Genomic DNA, 21,645 nt, shown 5'->3' with positions numbered 1-21,645 from the left:
AATGTAAAAAAAGAAGGAATTTTACTTTCTAAAAAGAAATCTACAATAGAAAAATAAGTGATAGATTTTCTTGAATTATCAATAGATAAAAGAGGAATAAAATTGTAAACTCATATATCTAAAAAAATAAAAAGTTTTTCAGATAAATTAGAATCTAAAGAACAAATACAAAAATTTTTAGGATGTTTAAATTATATAGAAGGAATTATTGAAAATATTTCTAAGAAAATGCATAAAATACAAATTTTACTTAGAAAATTAAATATTAAAGGATGGAATAAAGAACATATAGAAATAGTTAAATCATTAAAAGAAAAATGTAAAAATTTACTAAAATTAAGATTATTAGATGAAAAAGATAATTTAATTGTGAATATAGATGCCTCAGATAAATATTGGGCAGCAATATTACAAACAGATTTAAATGAAATTCGTAGATATTCAAGTGGAACCTTTAAACAAATAGAAATAAATTATACTACTCATGAAAAAAAATTACTAGCAATTATTAGAGGGATAAAAAAGTTCTCATTATTTTTATTATCCAAGAAATTTATTGTTGAAACTGATAGTTCTCAAGTTGTAGGATTAGTCAGGAATAAACTACCATCAGAATTTCAATATAGAAGGCTCCATAGATGGCAAGCTTATTTAGCATTTTATAATTTTGATATAATTCATATTAAATGTGTCAATAATTTTCTTGCTAATTTTTGTAGCAGAAACATAGAATTTGCTGATGGATAATGGTCATGAATTATAAAGAATTATAATAATATTAGAGGAAAAGCTATAATGTCATAAATTATAAAGAATTAAATAAATATACTAAATTTGATGGATACTTTTTACCAAATAATGAAGTTTTAATAAACCTTGCAAAATGAAAACAATATTATTCCAAATTTGATTGTAAATCAGGATTTTGGCAAATAAAAATGGATGAAAATAATATACAATATACTGTATTTAGTACACTTCAAGAAAAATATGAATGGTTAGTAATGTCATTTGGATTAAAAAATGCACCACGAATATATCAAAGAAAAATTGATAATATATTTAAAAAATTTAATGAATTTCTTATTGTTTATATAGATGACATACTAATATATTCTAATACTAAAGAAGAACATATGCATCATTTAATCCAATTCATAAATGAATGTAAAAAAAAGAAGGAATTGTACTTTCTAAAAAGAAATCTATAAAATAAAAATAAGAGATAGATTTTCTTGAATTATCAATAGATAAAAGATGAATGAAATTGCAGACTCATATATCTAAAAAGATGAAAAGTTTTTCAGATAAATTAGAATCTAAAGAACAAATACAAAAATTTTTAGCATGTTTCAATTATACAGAAGGATTTATTGAAAATCTTTCTAAGAAAATGCATAAAATACAAATTTTACTTAGAAAAATAAATATTAAAGGATGAAATGAAGAACATATAGAAATAGTTAAATCATTAAAAGAAAAATGTAAAAATTTACCAAAATTAAGATTATCAGATGAAAAAGATAATTTAATTTGAATACAGATGACTCGGATAAATATTGGACAACAATATTAAAAACAGATTTACATGAAATTTGTAGACATTCAAGTGGAATCTTTAAACAAATAGAAATAAATTATACTACTCATGAGAATTACTAGCATTTATTAGAGGGATAAAAAAGTTCCCATTATTTTTATTATCCAAGAAATTTATTGTTGAAACTGATAATTCTCAAGTTGTAGGATTAGTCAGGAATAAACTACCATCAGAAACTCAATACAGAAGGCTCCATAGATGGCAAACTTATTTAGCATTTTATAATTTTGATAAAGTTCATATTAAAGGAGTTAATAATTTTCTTGGAAATTTTTTTAGCAGAAACATAGAATTTGCTGATTGATAAAGTCAGGGTCATGGAGTTATACCAACATATTCTACATATACAAAAAAGAACAAATTTTCATAAAAAAAAATCTGAATACATAAATACTGGACCAACACAGATCTCAAAAATATTCAATTCAAATATAAAAATATTGTTCAATATCACTACCGAGCATCATAAAGAAGTCATAGAACTCAAAAATCAAGTTGATGTTATTGCAGCACAACTAAAAGATATACTGTCTGAAATAGATATACCAAATAGCTCAAAAATGAGTTTTCCAAATCAATACCAAACATGGATAGTTGGAAGCAGTAGTGGACCCAGATGTGACAATATACCAATTGATAAAAAAGGAGATTCCATTTCAGTATCATCAATCAAAAAAGTGGTGATACATGGAGATAGAAGAGATTCCAAAACTATTAGCATCATAGACCAGGATGATACAATCCCTTTAGATCCAAAAGAAGAAGAGTATGCTAAAATAGTCAAAATTGCTTATGAAATAAAAATAAGTGATTCATATTTCATCTTTCCGAAAAATAATGTTTATCCCAAAATAACAGTCATGGAAGGAGGAGACCCTTCGTTTATTATGATTATGGCAGATTATGAATTTATGGATTTTATATATCCAGGAAAAAATTTGATTGAAATTTTAAAATTTGATGACATATTCATAAAAGAAGTATCTAGATTTGCCAAAGGACAAAAAATATATTTGAAATTCTATTCAATAAATTTTAATACGATGGAATTGTTTACTATCCAGTTGAACATATAATATCAATTGGGTATGTAGCAGCGAACTTCCAAATAGATGTGGTGGAAAATGATAGAAAAGTTCTAACAGTGACAAAGTCATGGATCAGACATAAAAGAGTACTTGGAATTAAAGCCATATACAATATTGCCAAAAAAATGTTTGATAAAAAAATTTCATGCTTGTATTGATATGAAAACTGGATGTTGGTATCAAATGGAGGACATGGAAAATCAGAAATCTTGAAAAACTACATTACAAAATTCGAAATACATTAATTTCCAGGATGTCCTACCACTATAAGAAAATCCTGTCAGCCAAGGGAATGCCCCAACTGCATGTGAATACATAAAAGATAGATGACAATAATAGATAAAGATGCTCTTTGGATAAAAAGTTGGAAAAGTATGTGAAGATAAAGAAAAATGAGGAAAATAGAAAAAATCAGATGTTACATTTGAAGATGTAGGTCCAGAGAGAACAATAATAGAAAGGCAAGTGTGCCTTTGCTAATGTACTGAATGATGTAATAGATCAATAATAGAGCCCCATATATTTGAATAAATAGAGGCATTGTAATAGGAAGAAATCATCTTAAAATCGAAGTATCTTCTCTCAAATTGTAAGCTCGATTTGTAGTGGAGAATCAACATTTCCAAAACCAATTTTTCTGGAAATCCCTTTGTACCAAATAGAAGTCATGTAAAAATTCTGATAGAAATAAAATTTCAATATTTTGATATTAATATGAGTTTTTAAATCTTTATTCTCATATATTCTTGAAAGATCTAATAGAAAGTTTCATTTTTATTTTAGCAAAAAGAAAGTTTTTCTTTAATAGAAGTCTAAAATTTTATTCTTTAGAGTTGATACAGTGAGAGCAAGAAACCGAAATAGTAAAGATTTCTTGAACGCAGGAGGCCGTTGAAGCAAGCGGTTTACATATTCAGAGCTCAAAGGTCACTCGTTTCTAAGAATAAAGATCCAGATCAAATCTAAGGTAAAACTATTAAATTTTTGCTAAAACTAGAATGAATCTTTTTAGCTCTTAGAGAATCAAAGGGATTAATTGCATGATTTGATGATTATTTGTATGATTAAATGACAGGATATATAATTAAAGGATTAGATGATTTATTAGAAAGAATGTTAGAAGAAATAAAAAATATTTATTCCCAATTAGAAAATATGGATGCATCTTCTGAAAAATATAATATATTAAATAATAAACGTGAACAATATGTTGCAGATTATTCAAATTTATTAGATCATAGAATGAAATTATATTCAAAAATTCAAAATAGAATATAGTTTAAAAAGATTAGGATATATGTTGCAATATAGAAAGAATCATTTCATTAAAAACAATATAGATTTTTCCATGAAAATGAATAGTAATAGGCCAAATAAAAAAATTTCCCTTATATAATAGAGTCCTTGAATCATTATGACAAGATAATTTAAGAATCTTCACCTATATTTTTGTAGCCCCCGATTGATAACCATGATCCAAAAAAATCATTTTTTCTATATACTCATTTGCGACCACATAATCACATAACAAAATATTTTCTTACCTTCTAACCACACGTTTTCCAAAAATTTACGAAAATTGCATCAATGGTTCCTACCATTTTCAATTTTTACAAACTTTATCCTGACTTTCAATCTGTGCCAGCGAAGTTTATAACCTTAAAAAAATATACATCTAAAGTCCAAATGGATATAATCCATTAACTTTTCCATTTGTTGACTAAGAATATAATTTTGATCAGATTATTAATTATTTCTATAAGGGTAAAATGATAACTTTATTTTTTCATATGAAAAAGAATTAAATAAAAAAAATCATTGTCATCTTCCACCCATACCCCATCCACTTCTCTATCCATATACAAATCCAAACCCCTGCTATCCATCATTGTCCACAGTCGGCCACCGTTGATCTTGCCCACGACCACTACCGTCACTACCAACACAAAGCAAAATCCCAGATCACAATCACAACATAAAGGAAAACCCAAAACCAAACCCGTGCTACCCATCATTGTGCACAATTGCTCGTCGTCATCTCCGTGGCCCATGGCTGGCTACCATCGCCACCAATACAAAGTAAGATCCCCACATCACAATCACAAAACAAAACAAAACAAAGCAAAAACCTAAAACCAAACCCCTACTACCCATCGTTGTCCACAGTCGCCCACTACTGTCCCTATCGCTACAATCTCCTACGGCCAATACTGTCACTGCCAACATAGAGCAAAATTTGCAAATCAAAATCACAGATCATAATCACAACATAAAAACAAAACCCCTAAATCAACCTCTATATTGAGTTGATGATATATCGACCCTCAAAACTTTCTTTTGCCACCAAATTGATGAGTCTGGCTGGAGTCGACACACCCACCACTCCATATTTTGCAAAGCTTAAAATCAAGAACTTCCCTTCACAAACATCACTCCTTCCTCTCTATACTTCCACTAAACAGACCTTTCACTGTAGGGCTTCCACCTTAATTTGAACGCCATCCGCCACTTTTCAAGCAAGTGTATTACCCTCAAAATATCAATCTTCATCGAACGTATAGGACGCATTTGTGGATTCAGTTTAGTGTAGGGACAGAGGTGACAATGAAAGCGGTTCGACGGTTCTAGGTGAAAATTTAGAGCTATAATGAGGGAGATGAAGTGAAAGAGAAAATAATGAGTTTGAAAGAGGTGGAGAGAATGACAGTGGCATGACACTTCGAGGATGGCACGAACGATCGGCAGTAGGTGGCAGTGGTGACGAGATTGGTTTTCTTCATATTTTAGTGGGGGGGGGGGTGGAATGGGGTGGAAAGAAATAGATACAAGATGATGTTTTATTTTTTTCTTTTTTATACTAAAATTGTTAAGTTACTATTTTGTCCTTTTAAAATTTGGTCAAAATCATTTTCTTGGTCAACTGATGGAAAAGTTGATGGATTCCATTCATTTGGGTTTTAGATGTATATTTTTAAAAGGTTAGAGACTTCCATCGACACAAAGTGAAAGTGAGGGTAAAATTTTTAAAATTTGAAAATGTTTGGAACTGTCTCTACAATTTTTCCAAAAATTTATCATTCAAAACTTTGTTTATGGATTTTAAAGGACATCAAATGGGGGGCAGTTTCGTCATATAATTATACACCTAAGTCTTTCTGTTAAATAATGATTGTCTGATTAGTGTTAACATTTCATAAAGTTGAGTGACTAGTTTGAAACAAATTAAACTAGAGTGGCATTTTTACAACTAGCATCTCCCTTTCACAGTGTAGCATCTCCCTTTCACAGTGTTATATACCTCCTTCGGAAGTCGCTACGCCATCTCTTTCCTCTCTAGAACCCACCCTCTTCCATGCCACAGCGACCGCCACCGCCAATTAGACACCCCACCCTATATCCTTGTTGCAACACTCACTATTCAACTCCACTCCCTGTACTCACGTAACCAAAATTAAGGAAAATGTCGTCGGAGCCGTCTTCACCGACCAACTTCTCCTCCATAGCACCACTCCTCCGCAATCGCCAGTCGCTCCCCTCCCACTCCTCTCCTCTGGCTATCATCCTGTCACGCATCGTCTCCTCCCAGCGCCGCGGCGGTGCTTCTATGCTGGTACGGGAGACAGCAGCTCGTGAGCTCGAGGAGCGCCGCGCCGACTTGGGATACTCCAAGCCTGTCGTCGCGCTCGATATGATGTGGAACTTGGCCTTTGTGATTGTGTCGATTGTAATGCTGATTTGCACGGGTGATGAGAACCCTAATGTGCCCATTAGGGTTTGGGTTTGTGTATATGCTTTACAATGTCTAGTCCACGTGTTTCTCGTTTGGATTGAGTATAAGAATCGGAATTCGAGGCGGAGGAGAAATGGGAACGGGGGGCCAGAGGCGGATAATGATTTTGAGAATCAGGAGGACGAGAGAAACAGGATTTCAAATAGCTACAGGTTATATCTTTTTATTTATTTTTATATTATGGTGTAATGTAGAAAGTATTTTATGGCATCCAGGGGTTAATTTTATGAATTTTTCGGGTTAAATGTTCTTTGTTGTCTCCTTGTCTACTTGAGTTGGAAATGAATTTTAATGTGTTACATTACCTGGTACCTTGGCTTCTTATTTTGCTGGATATAGCTCCAGCTGCAACTCCTGTACCCAAAAAAGATGACAACAGCTTTAACTCGGACAATCAAGTCCGTGGGTTGAATGAGTGTTTAAGGAGACCAAATCTATGTTGTATTTACAGCATATAATAGCGGAAGAAGAAGAAGAATACCTGGCTCCACCTTCTATTTCTAGGTTTATTTACAAGATGAACAAATCTATCGGGTGAGGGGACATGTGTCATATGTTTTCAGTAATATTGGATAGAAGAATATCGCTAAAATATGTCCTTTTTTAATGAGCTGGCAAATGATTGTGCGGAATTAGATGACAGCTGTTGATCATTGCACTCGGTCAGTTAGCAGCTACTTGTCATCGAGCTTTCTCCTGGGAAAGTTGCTCGAATGTTAACTGCTATCGAGGCCTTAACGTTATTAATGCTCCTAGATTGACAAATCACGCTCATGTTTGACTTGTAGTCATCTAGCTTCATTGTCAATTTCTTGTTCGTTTGATAAAATAGTTTGTGTATGTAGTGTGTTCGAACACATGATTGTTTTTGCTTCTTTGTTTAGGAATTCTGAAATTATTGTTCGAGTTTGTTGTTAACTGCATAATTTTCTGGGAATGATTTTTCCATTTACGATAATATATGTTTCAAAATGAATGTCATACTAAGAAAATCTTTCACCCTTCAGTATGAAATCTTTGTTTTCCCTTTTATATTACTGTATTTGAACTAATTGTCTTAGAATGCTAAAATGGTTATGAAATCATTGCGTAAGCCTCAAGGCACTCTGAGGTTAAATGTCAACAAAAACCAAACCAATCAATTAATCCAAAAAAAAAAAAAATGGAAAAAGAAAAAAAGAGAGTTGAGAGATTTTAAGAAGTTTTCTTGCTTTGACTTTGAAAGGAAACCTAAAAATATGGAAACAAGAACATGAAGATGAGGAGAAAAAATGTAAAAGAAAGAGAAGTGTTAATGTGGCACTGAACTATATAGGGAATCCTCATTTTATCATCACTTCTTTGGTCACTAGTCTTCTGCTGTTGATATGCTGCAACTTCACTTGGGGGATTAAATATTTTTTGTAGGAATAACAGTCAAGGGCACGCACAAGCTCTTCAGATATTCTTTTTCTAACCTCCTATTCTCCTTTTCCTTTGAAAATCTATCTTTCGCCTCATCTTTCGTTCCTAGACATGAAACAGGTAATAATGCTTTCGCCTGTCTCTAGGATCTGCCACTGGGTTTCCCTTTTAAGTAACTTATAATTTAAATAAACATTTGCATTTTATACTTTAGCGAGTTTCAGTATCATTCTCCTTTGACCTTAAACATCTAGAATTTTATCATTTCATTGCCCACTACCTCCTTTGTTAGGTTTTTAATGCAACTATTCTCCTGACTTTACATCAAGTTACAATTTCTATCTTAGAACTGTATTTTGAGTTTCACCATTTGGTTGTAGACTTGAAACTCTTGAGATTTTTTTTTTTTTTACACTTCTTTATAGCAATATCGATCACCATTGCATAGTTAGGGAAACAATTAACCTAATAACAACACTTAATTGTTTCCTGTTTCTGAAAGCTATACAATGATAATTTTATTATTTATTTTTATTTTTATTTATGTATTTATTTATTTTTTAAAGAATTTGCTAACACGAATCTGTAAGTCATCTTAAAGTCGGAAAAATGTTACCTTTCATCTTTCATTCCTTGAAATTAGTTTTCGCGTTTTCTTTTCATATTTTATATCACCTTTTGTTTCATGATCGCTTAAATTTCCTTTAATGAATATTCCATCTTGATTAGTGATTGCCACAGTATGCTCATCCATGCATTCCCAAAGTCATTAACTTGGGTTTCTAATCCTATTTGAAAATAATAGATCTTCTACCTTATCTTCTCTAAACCTTGTTCAATGATTATTTAGCCCCTGTTGAGCCCCTTTTTCTTGTGGAAAATGTGTTTTGGAATAGTGATTTTTTTGAGAATGTGGGTTAAAAAATGAGAAGTTTTGGATTTACGTGTAAAATTATTTTATTGTGGTTGAAAATGAGTTTTGGGAAAAATGGGACTCAAACAAGGGCTTGATGAATCGATGAATACACTCTACTTATACCTCGAGGAAATCTAGATTCCCATGTGCACAGGCTACAAGACAGCTATTGCTATTCTTCTTACTTATTAACCAAAGTTTATTATACGCGTTCCCTAATTCTTTCACATGCACTAATTTATCTCTTGTATTCAACCTGTGTAGACTCTACTCGTATGCAAACTCTATTGACTTGTTAACTTTAATTCCAAGCATAAAAATCCTTATTCTTCAACACATCTAGACACAAAATGCCATGCCACTAATTGCGTACGACTTAGCTAACCTTTTCTTCATGGAACTCAGGGTTTGATGCCATGCATCATTAGTAGGGTACACATAAATGAAACATTTTGAAGGATTCATAACAAACTTGCTGATCAAGTGCGCTGTTGGTCAAATATCCTTGGGGCCTGACTTAAAAGCTCCTCTCTCACAACTATGCCATATAACGGCTTATTCTGCAGCACAAGCATGGAATTATATAATTTCCGCTACGAGATAGCACTTAACAGTATGTGCATATAGCAAGGAGGAGAAAGGAAATGAATTAAATAATTAGTTAGAAAAGGGAAGGTTGGAAATGAAGTTGTTGATAGTTACACTGATCTTGGGTGGATAACAGGAAGGGAAGGGAAGGTAAGGGAAGACCTGTATTAGAAAAGGACATAAATTTTGTTTCATCTCCTCCCCTTTCTCTTGTATTTGTAATTTATTGTGAGAGTGTGGGTGCCTTAATATGCGTCGTAATATATACAGTTGCTGATCATGTTGATAGAACCCTGCGGCCAAAAGACTAACGAACGGAAAAAATTCAGGGAATTCACGTAAATCAGCAATAACAACTCAAAATGTAATACTGTATTGACATAAAATTCTGAGATAACATCAACAGGAATTACTCTCCAATATAACTCAAAAATTGACTGAAATGAAATGACAATAATGAAATGGATAAATGGACTTTCGAGAGGTCCAAACTCTCCCCAGACTTTCCTGATTTTCTCGCTGCCTTTTCTTCACTGCTTCTTCTGTTTATATAATGGCCCTAACTAAATCTGTTGTGACACATGCTGGTTGTTATAATCTTTCCTGCCCTTCCTTTTCTGCCCCTGCCTTGCTTTAACGTCTTTGGTATTTGATCTGTATAGGAGACCTATCACATGTATGTGGAAACCTATGTGCTTTCTCAATAATCTTGTCGCAGAAGTTCTTGTGTTTGGTTCTTTGAGTGCACTTTATTTTAAAGATGTGAAGTAAATTGCATTGTCTTTTTAGCCCCCGTTTGGCCCCCATTATTTCAAATTATAATTTTATCTCTTTTATTTTCAATCACATAATCTTCTATAAAATAATATTACGTGTAAATTGGAAACTTCTTTTTTCACCACACATTCTCCAAAAACTTATTATTCCAAAATTATAAACTGAATTAGTGGGGGCCAAATGGGAGTTTAGATTTTGATAATTACAACACTGGGTTTTATCAAAAAATAAAATAAAATAAAAGAACGCAGTGGTATGGAACTGCTGCTAAGAGCTAATTTGGAACAGGAATTATTTTGACAAAAAAATTATAACTTGTGAAAAATTGCAGAATGATCTCAACCATATAACTATTCTTCTGTATTTATGTAGTAGAATAATGACGATATAAGATTTTATCAGTAAAGAGATGTTACTGTTTAACTATGGAAGATGAATGTACTATCAGATTTAGCTTAAAACTTAAAATAAAGTAGTGATGTGAGCTAACAGTGTTGATGAACCAGCAATGCTTATATTATGATATTTTAGTTATCTTTTGGCACTGATTTAAGTTTATCCTTTCCTATTCTTTTGTGAGGGATACCATATCATGTAATTATTTTCCGCTCTTTATGTTTATTTGCTAAGCTATGGGGATGGGTTGGGAAAATGGAACACTAATAAAAGTAAGGGTCGACCCCTAATTACTTGTGTTCTAATTACTTTTCTAGTGATAAAAAATGTGTTTGCTCATTAATTTTGTTCCTGTAATTTGCTTTTGAAGCATCATCTTCTTGCATTATTTACTTTGGTTTGATGACATTTCAGTATTGCAAAACGTTGTGAATCAATGAACACAATGGTGTCGTTTATCTGGTGGATAGTTGGCTTTTACTGGGTTGTCTCTGGTGGTGAAATTCTTTTAAGAAGTGCACCACGTCTCTACTGGTAAGTCTAGAACCCATCTCATAAAATGTTTTAATTTGTAGTGCTCAATTTATTGTTGTTGCCATGTCACACAGTAATCAATCTTAATTTTCTTAGGCAGATAAAGCATATATTGGTCCCTTTAAATGGTGAAACAATCTCTGAAAGCCAGTTTTGCTTCTTTATGGCTGTTAAAAAACATCCTTTTTTGTTTAAATTGTCACTTTGTCTCCTACACTTAATTCTTAATATTTTTAGTTAAATGGTCAGATTCGTCTCCGGCAACGACTATTTTTATTATTATTATTATTATTATTATATATATATATATTTTTTTTTTTTTTTTTATTTTATTTTTATTTTTTTTTATTTTTTTTGCCGTCCTAGAATGTTTTGGAGACAAGGCAATGATTTAATAAACCATAGCTGCTGGGTTGTGCTTCTCTCCTCATTTGGTGCTTCTAAAAGAAAAGCAGTAAAACAAATAATATTCATGTCATTATCAAGTGGTCTCTCCCATTCAGGGAAACCCCCTTTTTTGAGGCTACTGCATTATGCAAAGAAGATTGGAATGTCTGAATCACGAGTCCATGGAGCTTAGTGACCTTAAGACCTTAAAGTTCGAGACTACTAACGCACATAAATTTCAAATTCTCCTTGGGTACTCAAAACCTTTTTCTTTTTTTTAATGACTATTAATCAAACATGGAGCTGATTAGTAAAATTCATGAATGTTATTGATTTTAACACTAACAACTGTGAAAAGTTCATTATTTTGATTCCTATGCATCATCTGTAATATTTTCCGCTGGTTCAATTATATTTAGAAATAATGAAAATGAATATTTATCAAATTTACTTGTGTGTTTGTGGGGGTGTGGCCGATGCTAATAACATTTTTTGATTCAAATTTAGTATCCTAATTATTTGGCCAACTTTTTGTGTAGGAGGAGGAAGCCTGTATATTGGTTTTGTCCTTTTGTTTTAGCTTCCACATAAACTTTCAAGTTATACATGAGGCATTATAAAAAAATTGCTTGGGTAGGGTTATGATGTTCATTTTATTAGTAACACTTCAACAAGTATAATTCAGGAAAACTTGATTCAAGCAGAGTTAACTGCAGGAAGTAAAAAAATTATTACGACATTGCAAGTAGGGTATAAACTTTCAACTCGATACGAGTAATAATTGATTAGAAGAACTATAATAATTGAACATTATATTTTGAGCTGAGCACTAGGAATAGTAAATGTTCCATTTTAATAACATTAAAAATAGGAAGCATTATGGATTGAGGATAGCTATAGTAGGTTTTCATTACAACTACATTTATATTAAAGGGCTTGACTGCGAATTTTCCTTTCATAGGAGCATTTGTTTTCAGTGAAAGAAACAAGCGTAATTGATGGTTTTCATTCTGGAAAATGTGTCCCTCGGACATAACTTAATGGATACATCAATCAAAAATTCTGTTGGTCTGTTTTGATAGCTTATTTGGAAACTTAGTAGAGTGGTTCGGAATTTCTCTATTTTGTTAGAAGGTTCTGCAACCATTAGCTGCAGAAACAGACTCTACAGATCTCTGAATTTGGTAATGTTACAGGTTAAGCGTGGTATTTTTGGCATTCGATGTGTTCTTTGCTGTGTTTTGTGTCGTTTTGGCATGTCTGATAGGAATAGCTCTCTGCTGCTGCTTGCCTTGTATCATCGCGATTCTTTATGCCATTGCAGGCCAGGTATGATGCAGAGCAATAAAATTAGCTTTGAACTGTATCAATTTTTTCTACATGGATCTTAATTTTTATTATGGCTTCTAAATACAGGAAGGTGCATCAGAGGCAGATCTGAGCATCCTTCCCAAATATAGATTTCAGATCTCCAAGGATGAGGACAAGCAAGGAACTGGTGGGGGCAGAATGGTTCCTATTGATACAAGCCATGGGTACATGGCAGAAGAGCGAATACTTCTACCTGAAGATGCTGTAAGTTCCCAATGTCCCAACTGGTACCTAGCTCTGATTTGCTGTAACTTAAGTTCTATTCAGACTTTTTCATTGTTGATAAATAGATATTATTATCACTTTATTATACTTTTGATTATTATTATTATTATTTTTTAGTTGTATTGATGTGTATGGTTAATCATTATGAAACACATTGGATTAGTTATAGATTGCCGTATGGAGGATGTATCCTGAAAGGGGAAAAATTGCTTTATTAAATAAATTACTTTTATGCGACACAATATTTATCACCCAAAGGTTCCACCAACTTTAACAATAGAACTTTTCTAAACTTACACAACTCTCCCGCTCTTCATACATGCTCATATAAAACCTCATCATATGCTAGTTATATGAAGATTAGGCTAGGGATGTCAACGAGCTGAAATTCGAGTCTCGGGCTCGGGCAAGTCAAATGAGCGAGCTTTTTCTGGGCCCGAGCAGGACCAAGCAAAAGCTAAGCCAAAAAAATTAGGCTCAACCCGAGCTTTGGAAAGGCTCAGCCAAAAAAATTAGACTCAACGTGAGCTCGAAAAGTCCGAGCGGAGCCGGGCAGGCTCAGTTTTGGTATTATTATTATTTTTATGTTTGCTGCCTTATTTAAACAACGTAGCAGCACGCTACCTTTTAAGTCAGCAGTTGCTGAAAGCCCGGCACCCCAAAATGGGGCTTGGCCCGAGCCGACGAGCCCAATTGCCATTTCTAGATTAGGCTCGAAAATAACTAGAGAAACAAATCGATAATTTTATTGCTTTTCATTGTGAACCAATAGAAACTCTTCACCTGCCATATTGTAAAATTGTGCATATCGCACCCATAGCTCTTGAACACCTACCACAGTCCATATATGTGTAAAAGATATAAAATTACACCAAGATCAGAAGTGACCCACAATTCCCAGGAAACGTCATACAACCCTATATGTAAAAACCCGTCTGAAGCTTGGAGAAAAATGTGAATGGCTTCTGATCTTTGATCTATTCCTTGCTCGATTCACCTTGAATCTTGAAGGTTGGGATGGTAACTTGATTTAAAGTCTGTGTTAAAAAAATATAATTTTTATGAAATTATATGGGAAATGAGAAGCCATCATGGGAATGCCAGAGGGGTGGTGGTTGCAGTGGGGGAGGTAAAGTCTGTACAAACATTAGAGAAGAGACGAGAAACAGTGACCTTTGGCTGTTATTCCGTAGGCAGCTCAAAGAATTTGAGAAAAACTTGTAGACTCCTTAATAGTAGCCAACATCTGGATCTCAATTGTTCATTGTTTTAACAATGAGGCAGTGCTGGCTTTCATGCCACTAAAATTAAACAGGTGACCAGGACATGGTCTGGTCTCTCCAAAAGGTCTTGGTAGCCTGACTTGGGGAAGAAAAATTATTTGCAGTTGGATTAATTAGTTGTAACTAGAAATAAGTCCATTACTTGGCAAAGGAAACTTCAAGATGCTTCCAGAGCAGGACAAGGATCGGTTTATGAGAAGATTCGAGAAAGAGTAGACATTTTAGACTTGCTATGTCATAGCTGCAATCTCTACCTACTACTACTATTCCAATGGAGACTCCATTTGTATGGATTGATGCGTTTTTCACCACACTACCACACCAAGTATCCCATATGATCAGCTGACGACACTTAAATGTCAAATCTTAACGGGTAGAAGATTAAACCTAAATCCATATTTGTAAAACTTTAGATCATCTCCATGCTTCTCCAAGACATTTGTTGTGTCCTGAGAGAGAGTGAAAAATTTATCTTTAGGGAAAGATTCTCTGCAGAATTTGTTGGGTTTAACTATGAGTAATTACTCTTCATTGTATAATGATTCTTTCCTGCAAAGTTGTTGTTCAACTTCTTGTCTGTTTTTCCAGTTGATTCATGGTGTGGAGCAAGCTTCAAGAATCTAATGAATTAGATGTTTTGTCACTAGATTTATCTCCTATTTGACAACCATTAAAATGAGTTTTTTTTTGGAGAAAATGAGTTTTGGAATAGTACATATGTATAATTTTTTTTGGAGAATATGTGGTTAAGAAGAGGAAAAAGTTTTGGATTTATGTACAAAATATTTTTCTTTGAGACTATGTAGTTGAAAATGAGTTTGAGAAAAATGAAATTTGTTTTAGTCTTTACTTTTCTGTCATAGTACAAATAACCCAATTACACCTTTTTAGCTTTGGAAAATGGAAATGTCCAGTGACTCTGGTACAAGCTACTCACATATGAATTCTGAATATTACTTTATGGGACATAAATGACTCGTCCTTTTTCGGCCTATCATTTAGCAAATGAAACTAGATAGATCAGTGCAATTGTGATTTTCGTGTTTGCATTGATAATTTTGGTTGATAGTCCAACTCAGTTTCCATTTTTTTTTCTCAGGAATGCTGTATATGCCTTTGTGCATATGAGGATGCCACTGAGCTCCATTCTCTTCCTTGCAATCATCACTTTCATTCAACATGTATCGTGAAATGGCTTAAGATGAATGCAACATGTCCGCTTTGCAAATACGACATCCTCAAGGGAAACGACCAAGTTTAAACAAAGAGAAGAAAACCTATATATCCGCTTGTCTCATCTAGAGGCACTGTGGAATCTGGGCTGGAAATGTACATACATATATATACATGTGGGAATAAGATGGCTTAGCTTCCTTGTACATTTTCCTATTACATGCTTTTCATACTTTGAAGGTCTTCAGCCTTTGTGATTCTTTTTTGTTTCCATTTGTTTTATAGTTGGTTAGAGTTAAAAATGGTGATTGAACGTAATATAAGCATACAGGTTGTGCTGATATAATATTTATGATTTTTATAGTTTATTATGCATTATTTTATGTATTTAATGATCTTAGATCAAAAGTACGTTTTTATATCAAGGTTCGCAAGAAATGAGACCCGACATTGTCGTCTTGTTATGCAGAACAATGAAAATTATAATGGCAACATCATTTCATTTAAGGCTATGTTTTCCGAACTTTTGTAAAGCGAGGTTGTAGATTCTCTTAACTTAAAAGTAAGGATATAAGCCCTTAGCCTATTTAAATTTGTGGATTTAGGTTCTTAAAGTGACCAAAACTACTTTTAGCATGGATAATAAAGCTGTGTACAATTTTCACCCGACTTGAAATTGGAGGACTAAGTCTCAAACAGCTTAACAATTCTCTAATTCAATTGTTCAACTTTAAAGTTCACACCAACAATTTTAGACACTTTGGATCACAAAGCTCACATTTGAAGGTCTTGGACTTATACCAACCCTATCGGCGTTTATCGATGATAAACTAAAGACAAAAAAGTTTGTTGGTGTTTACCAACAGAATGTTGCCGTGTCTAATAAGTGACAAAATTGGTTGTCGCTAATCTGTTGATGATTATCTACGATTGTGGCATGTGTGTGATTGTACATTAGGAGTGTCATTCGACTCGTGTTTATAGATTTTAAGGATGATGAAACTTGTAGTTAAAGATTTCATACCGTTTTGGTATTGAATTGGAAATATTAGACAACTATTTTATTCGTTGATCATTTATCTTGCAAGAAATCGAGTTTGATCTAGAGTTGGGCTACCTTTCTACAATACTCGTTGGCTGTGCTCAAGGCCATCTGTTGGCAAATTTCTATGATACCTAATGATCAAAGGATTTTGCTACATATACATAAAAATTGTAGATAATAGGTTACCGAAAATGATGTGGAAGGAAAATATTGAATAAAAAAGTTGATTATGTTTTAAACTGACAAACGATAGAGTGATGTGGACATTATGTAATCCATTATATAAACCTTAATATATATATAGCAAGACCCATGGTCAAAAAGTGTTGTATGGCCAAAAGTTGGCCAAGTGTTGATGTAATTTAATTCACTAGCTACAATATACTTTTATAACAAAGTGTAAAATTCTACTAAAGAAATAAAAAAATAAAATCAAATTAGGCTGAAATTAGTTGAACTCTATTACGATCGACGAGCTAGGTCTAACTTGTCAAATTTGACACACTGGGAATGTTGGTCAAATGGTCGATCATGACATGCTCGAGAATGTTAATTGTAGCAAGCTTGATATGCTCGTAAATGTTAATTGTTTTTACTCAAATAAATGCTTGTTTTGCTTTACGATTTGTCCTTTTCCGATCGCAACATTCTGGCTATATGTGTTACTTCCCTTTTGTGATAAAAAGGAGCTTGCCTAGCATCACATACTCATGTTAATTATCATTTTCACTCAATTAATGTCTTTCTCATTGTACAATTTATTATTTTCTCTATAGTCTCTATAATCCTACAAACTTTACCTCGTTCTTTGCTGTTATCACTTCGTCAGAAAAAAAGCGGGCTTAAAAGGGAAAAATAGAATATTCAATTAAATTTAGCTATTTTTTCTATAAAAAAATAATTATATTGGTGGACATTTATCTACCTTGAGATTGTAAATAATTTATTAAAAAATTATATAAATTGCACAATTTCTTTCAGAGCCAATGTAGTCTAAACAATCTAAAATATAGTCAGAGAAAAAAAGTGTTTCCTCTGGAGACGGTGGTTGGTCGTGACGGCGGCAATGGTGGGTTGATTTAGTTCGGTATAGTTGCGGATTGGTTGTTGGGGGCGGGGGTGAAAGAGGTGAATAGCGAGTTCCATTTTATTACTGTCTTTTTATTGAAGTTTTAAAATTTTAGGTTAAAATTGTAAAATTACCATTTTTTTTCCTTTTATATTTGGTAAAAGTCAAATGTTTTTGGTCAACTGATGATGAAATGGATCCATACATTTATCCTTATGTTGTAATAAATGAAAGTTTTGAGACGATAGATGGCACAAATTGAAATACTAAAAAAAAAAAGAGGAATTATTTGAGACTGGTGTTACAATTATCCCTAAACAAATTTCAATGATACAATAATAGATCGGATTGGAATGACTTCACTCTTGAATCATTTATCAAAGTATTTTTTTTTTTTTTTTTTTTTTTTGACAAGGGAACCCGCAGCCGCTACCTGAAAGTGCGCACTAGATAAACCCCGCCTTGTGATCCTAGCCGGCAAAGGACCACAAGGAGGTAAACCAGCTTAGGTTACCCATAGCTGACCGGCTCAAATCAAGAAGACCAATAGACAGCTCCAACAGGAATCGAACTAGCAACCTCACGATTTCTAGTCCAACTGCCTGACCAACTTGGCTGGGGTTGCCCCCATTTATCAAAGTATTGTTAACTAGACATTGGCTAGATGCTGACCAATTGTCACTTTAATAGGATTGGATGGAAAAATGTCTTTAGTAATTCGTTAGTCATTAGGAATAATTATGACTATAACTAATTAGAAAATAAACTGGATGTAATGAAAAGGGATTAGCAGCTTTAAAAAAATTTAGAAATTCTCTTTCAAATCAAACATAGCTTCTATCCATACATTTTATAAGATTCACAATATGTATTTGAAAAAAAGTTCCACCAATCACGTAGTACTGTGATTTTTATACATCTGAGAATCTGTAAGGAACTCAACGATGATTCATCGTGAGAGAAATTGCTCACATTGGTAATGATTTTGACGTATCTAATTTTACATTTGAAGCTTCTACACTAGAATTGGAAATAAGGGAAAGAAAAGGGGGAAAATATTGAAATTATAATCGAAGCTGTCAACATGCTCACGTTTGATGTAGCTAAAAATTGATAAAAGTTTATGATATGCAAGGTTGAATAGTTGATAAAAATTATGAGTTCATAAAATATGAGGTTAAAGGTTAATTGTTGAACTGAACTTGTATTTTTATCAACTTTTTAAGTTGATAAACATGCATGATAGAATGAAAATGAGCTTGGTGGTAGCATTATCGAAATAATGGACGTGTCTTGTAGTATCTCTGAAGATTATACAAGTTCAACTTTTTATGTGCGCTACCTAATTTATTTATCAAGGTAGAGAATGCAGAGACATTGGTTACATTTTAAAGGATTATAATCTTTGAATTGAACGATATAAACAAATGAAATAATGTTACGTTTTTATGTTATTTTTTAAACATTTGGATAATTTTATTTTTTTTAAAGCCACATTATGTTAATCAATGTTGTCTTGAACTACAGACAATAAGAAAAGTGGAATATAATTGAATCATTCGTGGAATACTCGGAAAGTGATAGCAAAAAATGCTAGTGTATGAGCAACATAATTTTTTGCATGGGTAATGAATTTAGAACAAGCTACACCGATGCTACATTACACAACAACGATGAGAATCGCTACGTTAGGGGCTATGGAAGGAATTGGCTGAGACTCTAAACAACTAGTTGTGCATCAATCTCCACCTCGATTAGCTGATGACCATTCACCCTAGCAAACTCAAGACCACCATGAAGTGCCAAGGTTTAGGCCTTCTCCACCTTAAATGTCTTGTCGAAAAGAGGATAATGCCATTTATAACGAATAAAGTCGTTTAGCATGTCATCAACAACATTAATTTTTCGAACAACGAGATTGAATAGAGTGACAAATATAGAAACTATACATCATTATTTCTTTTCGTAATTTTTTTTTTCTAAAGTTTAATGACTAACCTAGAGCCGCATTGAAATAATTAACCCTCAAATATGAAATATTGTCTCCTTAAGTACATAATTCTTAAAATTTATTTCTTCTTTAAATAGCTTTTCAATTTCACGTTCTTTAATAAAATAATTTTGAATGTAAATCCATAATTTCTTTTTCTTCTTAACCACATTAAAATTTTTTTTTAATTAAATCAACTTTCACAAAATTTATTCTCACAATAATTATTGCACGTTGATCCACAATTTTTTACTTTTTAGCATCACATTTAATACAAAAATGCCTAATGTACAGGCTCCCTCACATACTATGTGAGAGGGTGGGTGATTATTTAAAAAAAATAAAATTACTTACCTCCCTTATAATGTGTGTGGTCTGTACAGGCCCTGTGTTCACAGGGCCTGTAGAGGCAGCATTGTTATATTTAATATGAGGGTCATTAGGGCTACCAGTGCATTTGTTCCTTTGCTTGTCTGCTATCCTTAATTTAATAACGCTTTCCGTCAGTACGAGTGAATGTGTTTCAACTTTTCACAAAATGTATTATCAAAATATTTATATCAAACTTGCAAGCTTGTGCGTTGTAAAGACTAGGAATTTCTCAGCTTTTGCAGAATCATTGCCGTCAGAATTAACACAACGGCATCTGTTTGGTCTGTCAATCATTTTTATTTAATTATTTTCTGTACATATTGTAGCAGCAAGTTTTCTGTACAATTAGCAGATTTCAAAAACTAAAAAGAAATCCTAAACCTACCCCACACGGGTCGCATCGGCATGCCTCACACCCTCACGGGTCGGTCATTGGCTAAATGCACCCAACCGTTGCCTTTCAATTAAAGCAGCACCAGGCTGGGATGGGCTAGGCTCCCCTTCTTCATCTCTTCTCTCCCAATAACCAAATGCCCTCGTTATAAATTTGTTACTTCAAACCCACCAAATCCGTGTAAAAGATGAATTTTGGCAGCAAAATCCCTGTTTCTCTTTATCAAATTTTGTGCCTTTCTAATTTTCCCCATGTTTAATTAGATCTGCTCTCAGACTTCTACACTCCAATTTATTGAATATACAATACACATTGATTTTTGTAACTAAAATCATAAAACCCTCAATCTTACAAGTGTAATCTAAAAGTTAATGTAATAAAATTATAATAGAGTGAAAAAACTGAGGGTTTCTTTGGTTATTTTGTTATGGCTGATGCGTTGTCTGTGATTCCAGCAGCGGTTCTACGTAACCTCTCCGATAAGCTCTATGAAAAGCGCAAAAATGCGGCTCTTGAGGTCTTAATTATACATCTATGTATTTGTTTGTATGGTATTTTGTTTTATCGGTTCTTGGGGTAATTATTATTATTATTATTATTTTGAAATCGTTGGGTTTCCTGGGTTGGTGGGTTCTAGGTGGAAGGGATAGTGAAGCAATTAGCGTTGGCAGGAGATCATGATAAAATTACTGCGGTGATAAATTTGTTGACCAATGAGTTTACCTACTCCGCGCAGGCAAATTATCGCAAAGTAAGTTATGTTTGGTTTGGTTTTCTTAACTGACATTGAAATGAGGCTTATTCATTTAACGTTTTAGTTGATGTGCTGATTTTTAATTTGGTTTTGTTTTATGTATATACTATTTTGCATTTAGGGAGGGTTGATAGGATTGGCTGCAGCAACAGTAGGTTTGAGTTCCGAAGCTGCACAGCATCTTGAGGTAACAATGCCGAAATGTGTGAAGTAACGGATGAAGATTTTGAACCTTTACTCCATATGCGAATTTTTCCTTTCCTTTTCTGATTCGAATGCATTTATAGATTTATTTATTTATTTGCTTCAACCATGAGGCTAAGATAAAATATTGCAATTATATTTCTTTGTACATGTATAAATGCTTTAAGTTCATCAAAAGAAGAATGGCCCAACCGAATGCGTAAGATGACTGTAAAACATGGTTTAGCCGAGTTTAGTTCCATCAACTTAAAAGAGGGGAATGATCCATGTGAATAGTTATGTCAT

At 33.0% G+C, this 21,645-nt stretch overlaps 2 protein-coding genes across 2 annotated transcripts in view; both read left to right on the top strand.

Moving 5' to 3' along the window:
• The first annotated feature begins 5,982 nt into the window (after positions 1-5,982).
• LOC111383184 (E3 ubiquitin protein ligase RIE1-like) lies at positions 5,983-15,900 on the top strand. Its single transcript, XM_023007262.1, has 5 exons — positions 5,983-6,630; positions 10,974-11,093; positions 12,677-12,809; positions 12,897-13,055; positions 15,459-15,900. Exons 1-5 carry the CDS (start codon positions 6,149-6,151, stop codon positions 15,618-15,620), a joined length of 1,056 nt encoding a protein of 351 aa, XP_022863030.1. The 5' UTR covers positions 5,983-6,148; the 3' UTR covers positions 15,621-15,900.
• Positions 15,901-20,463: 4,563 nt separating this feature from the next.
• LOC111383188 (protein VAC14 homolog) overlaps positions 20,464-21,645 on the top strand; it is a 16,703-nt gene continuing 15,521 nt past the window's right edge. Inside the window, exons 1-3 of the mRNA XM_023007265.1 lie at positions 20,464-20,919; positions 21,040-21,153; positions 21,278-21,343. Coding sequence (XP_022863033.1) covers positions 20,830-20,919; positions 21,040-21,153; positions 21,278-21,343 — 270 coding nt within the window. The 5' untranslated portion in view covers positions 20,464-20,829. The remainder of the gene's footprint in view (positions 20,920-21,039; positions 21,154-21,277; positions 21,344-21,645) is intronic.

Source organism: Olea europaea, unplaced genomic scaffold (assembly GCF_002742605.1).
Source record: "Olea europaea var. sylvestris unplaced genomic scaffold, O_europaea_v1 scaffold2622, whole genome shotgun sequence".
NCBI lineage: Eukaryota > Viridiplantae > Streptophyta > Magnoliopsida > Lamiales > Oleaceae > Olea > Olea europaea.
The sequence above is the reverse complement of the archived record's forward strand: the minus strand, read 5'-3'. Positions and strand labels throughout refer to the sequence as shown.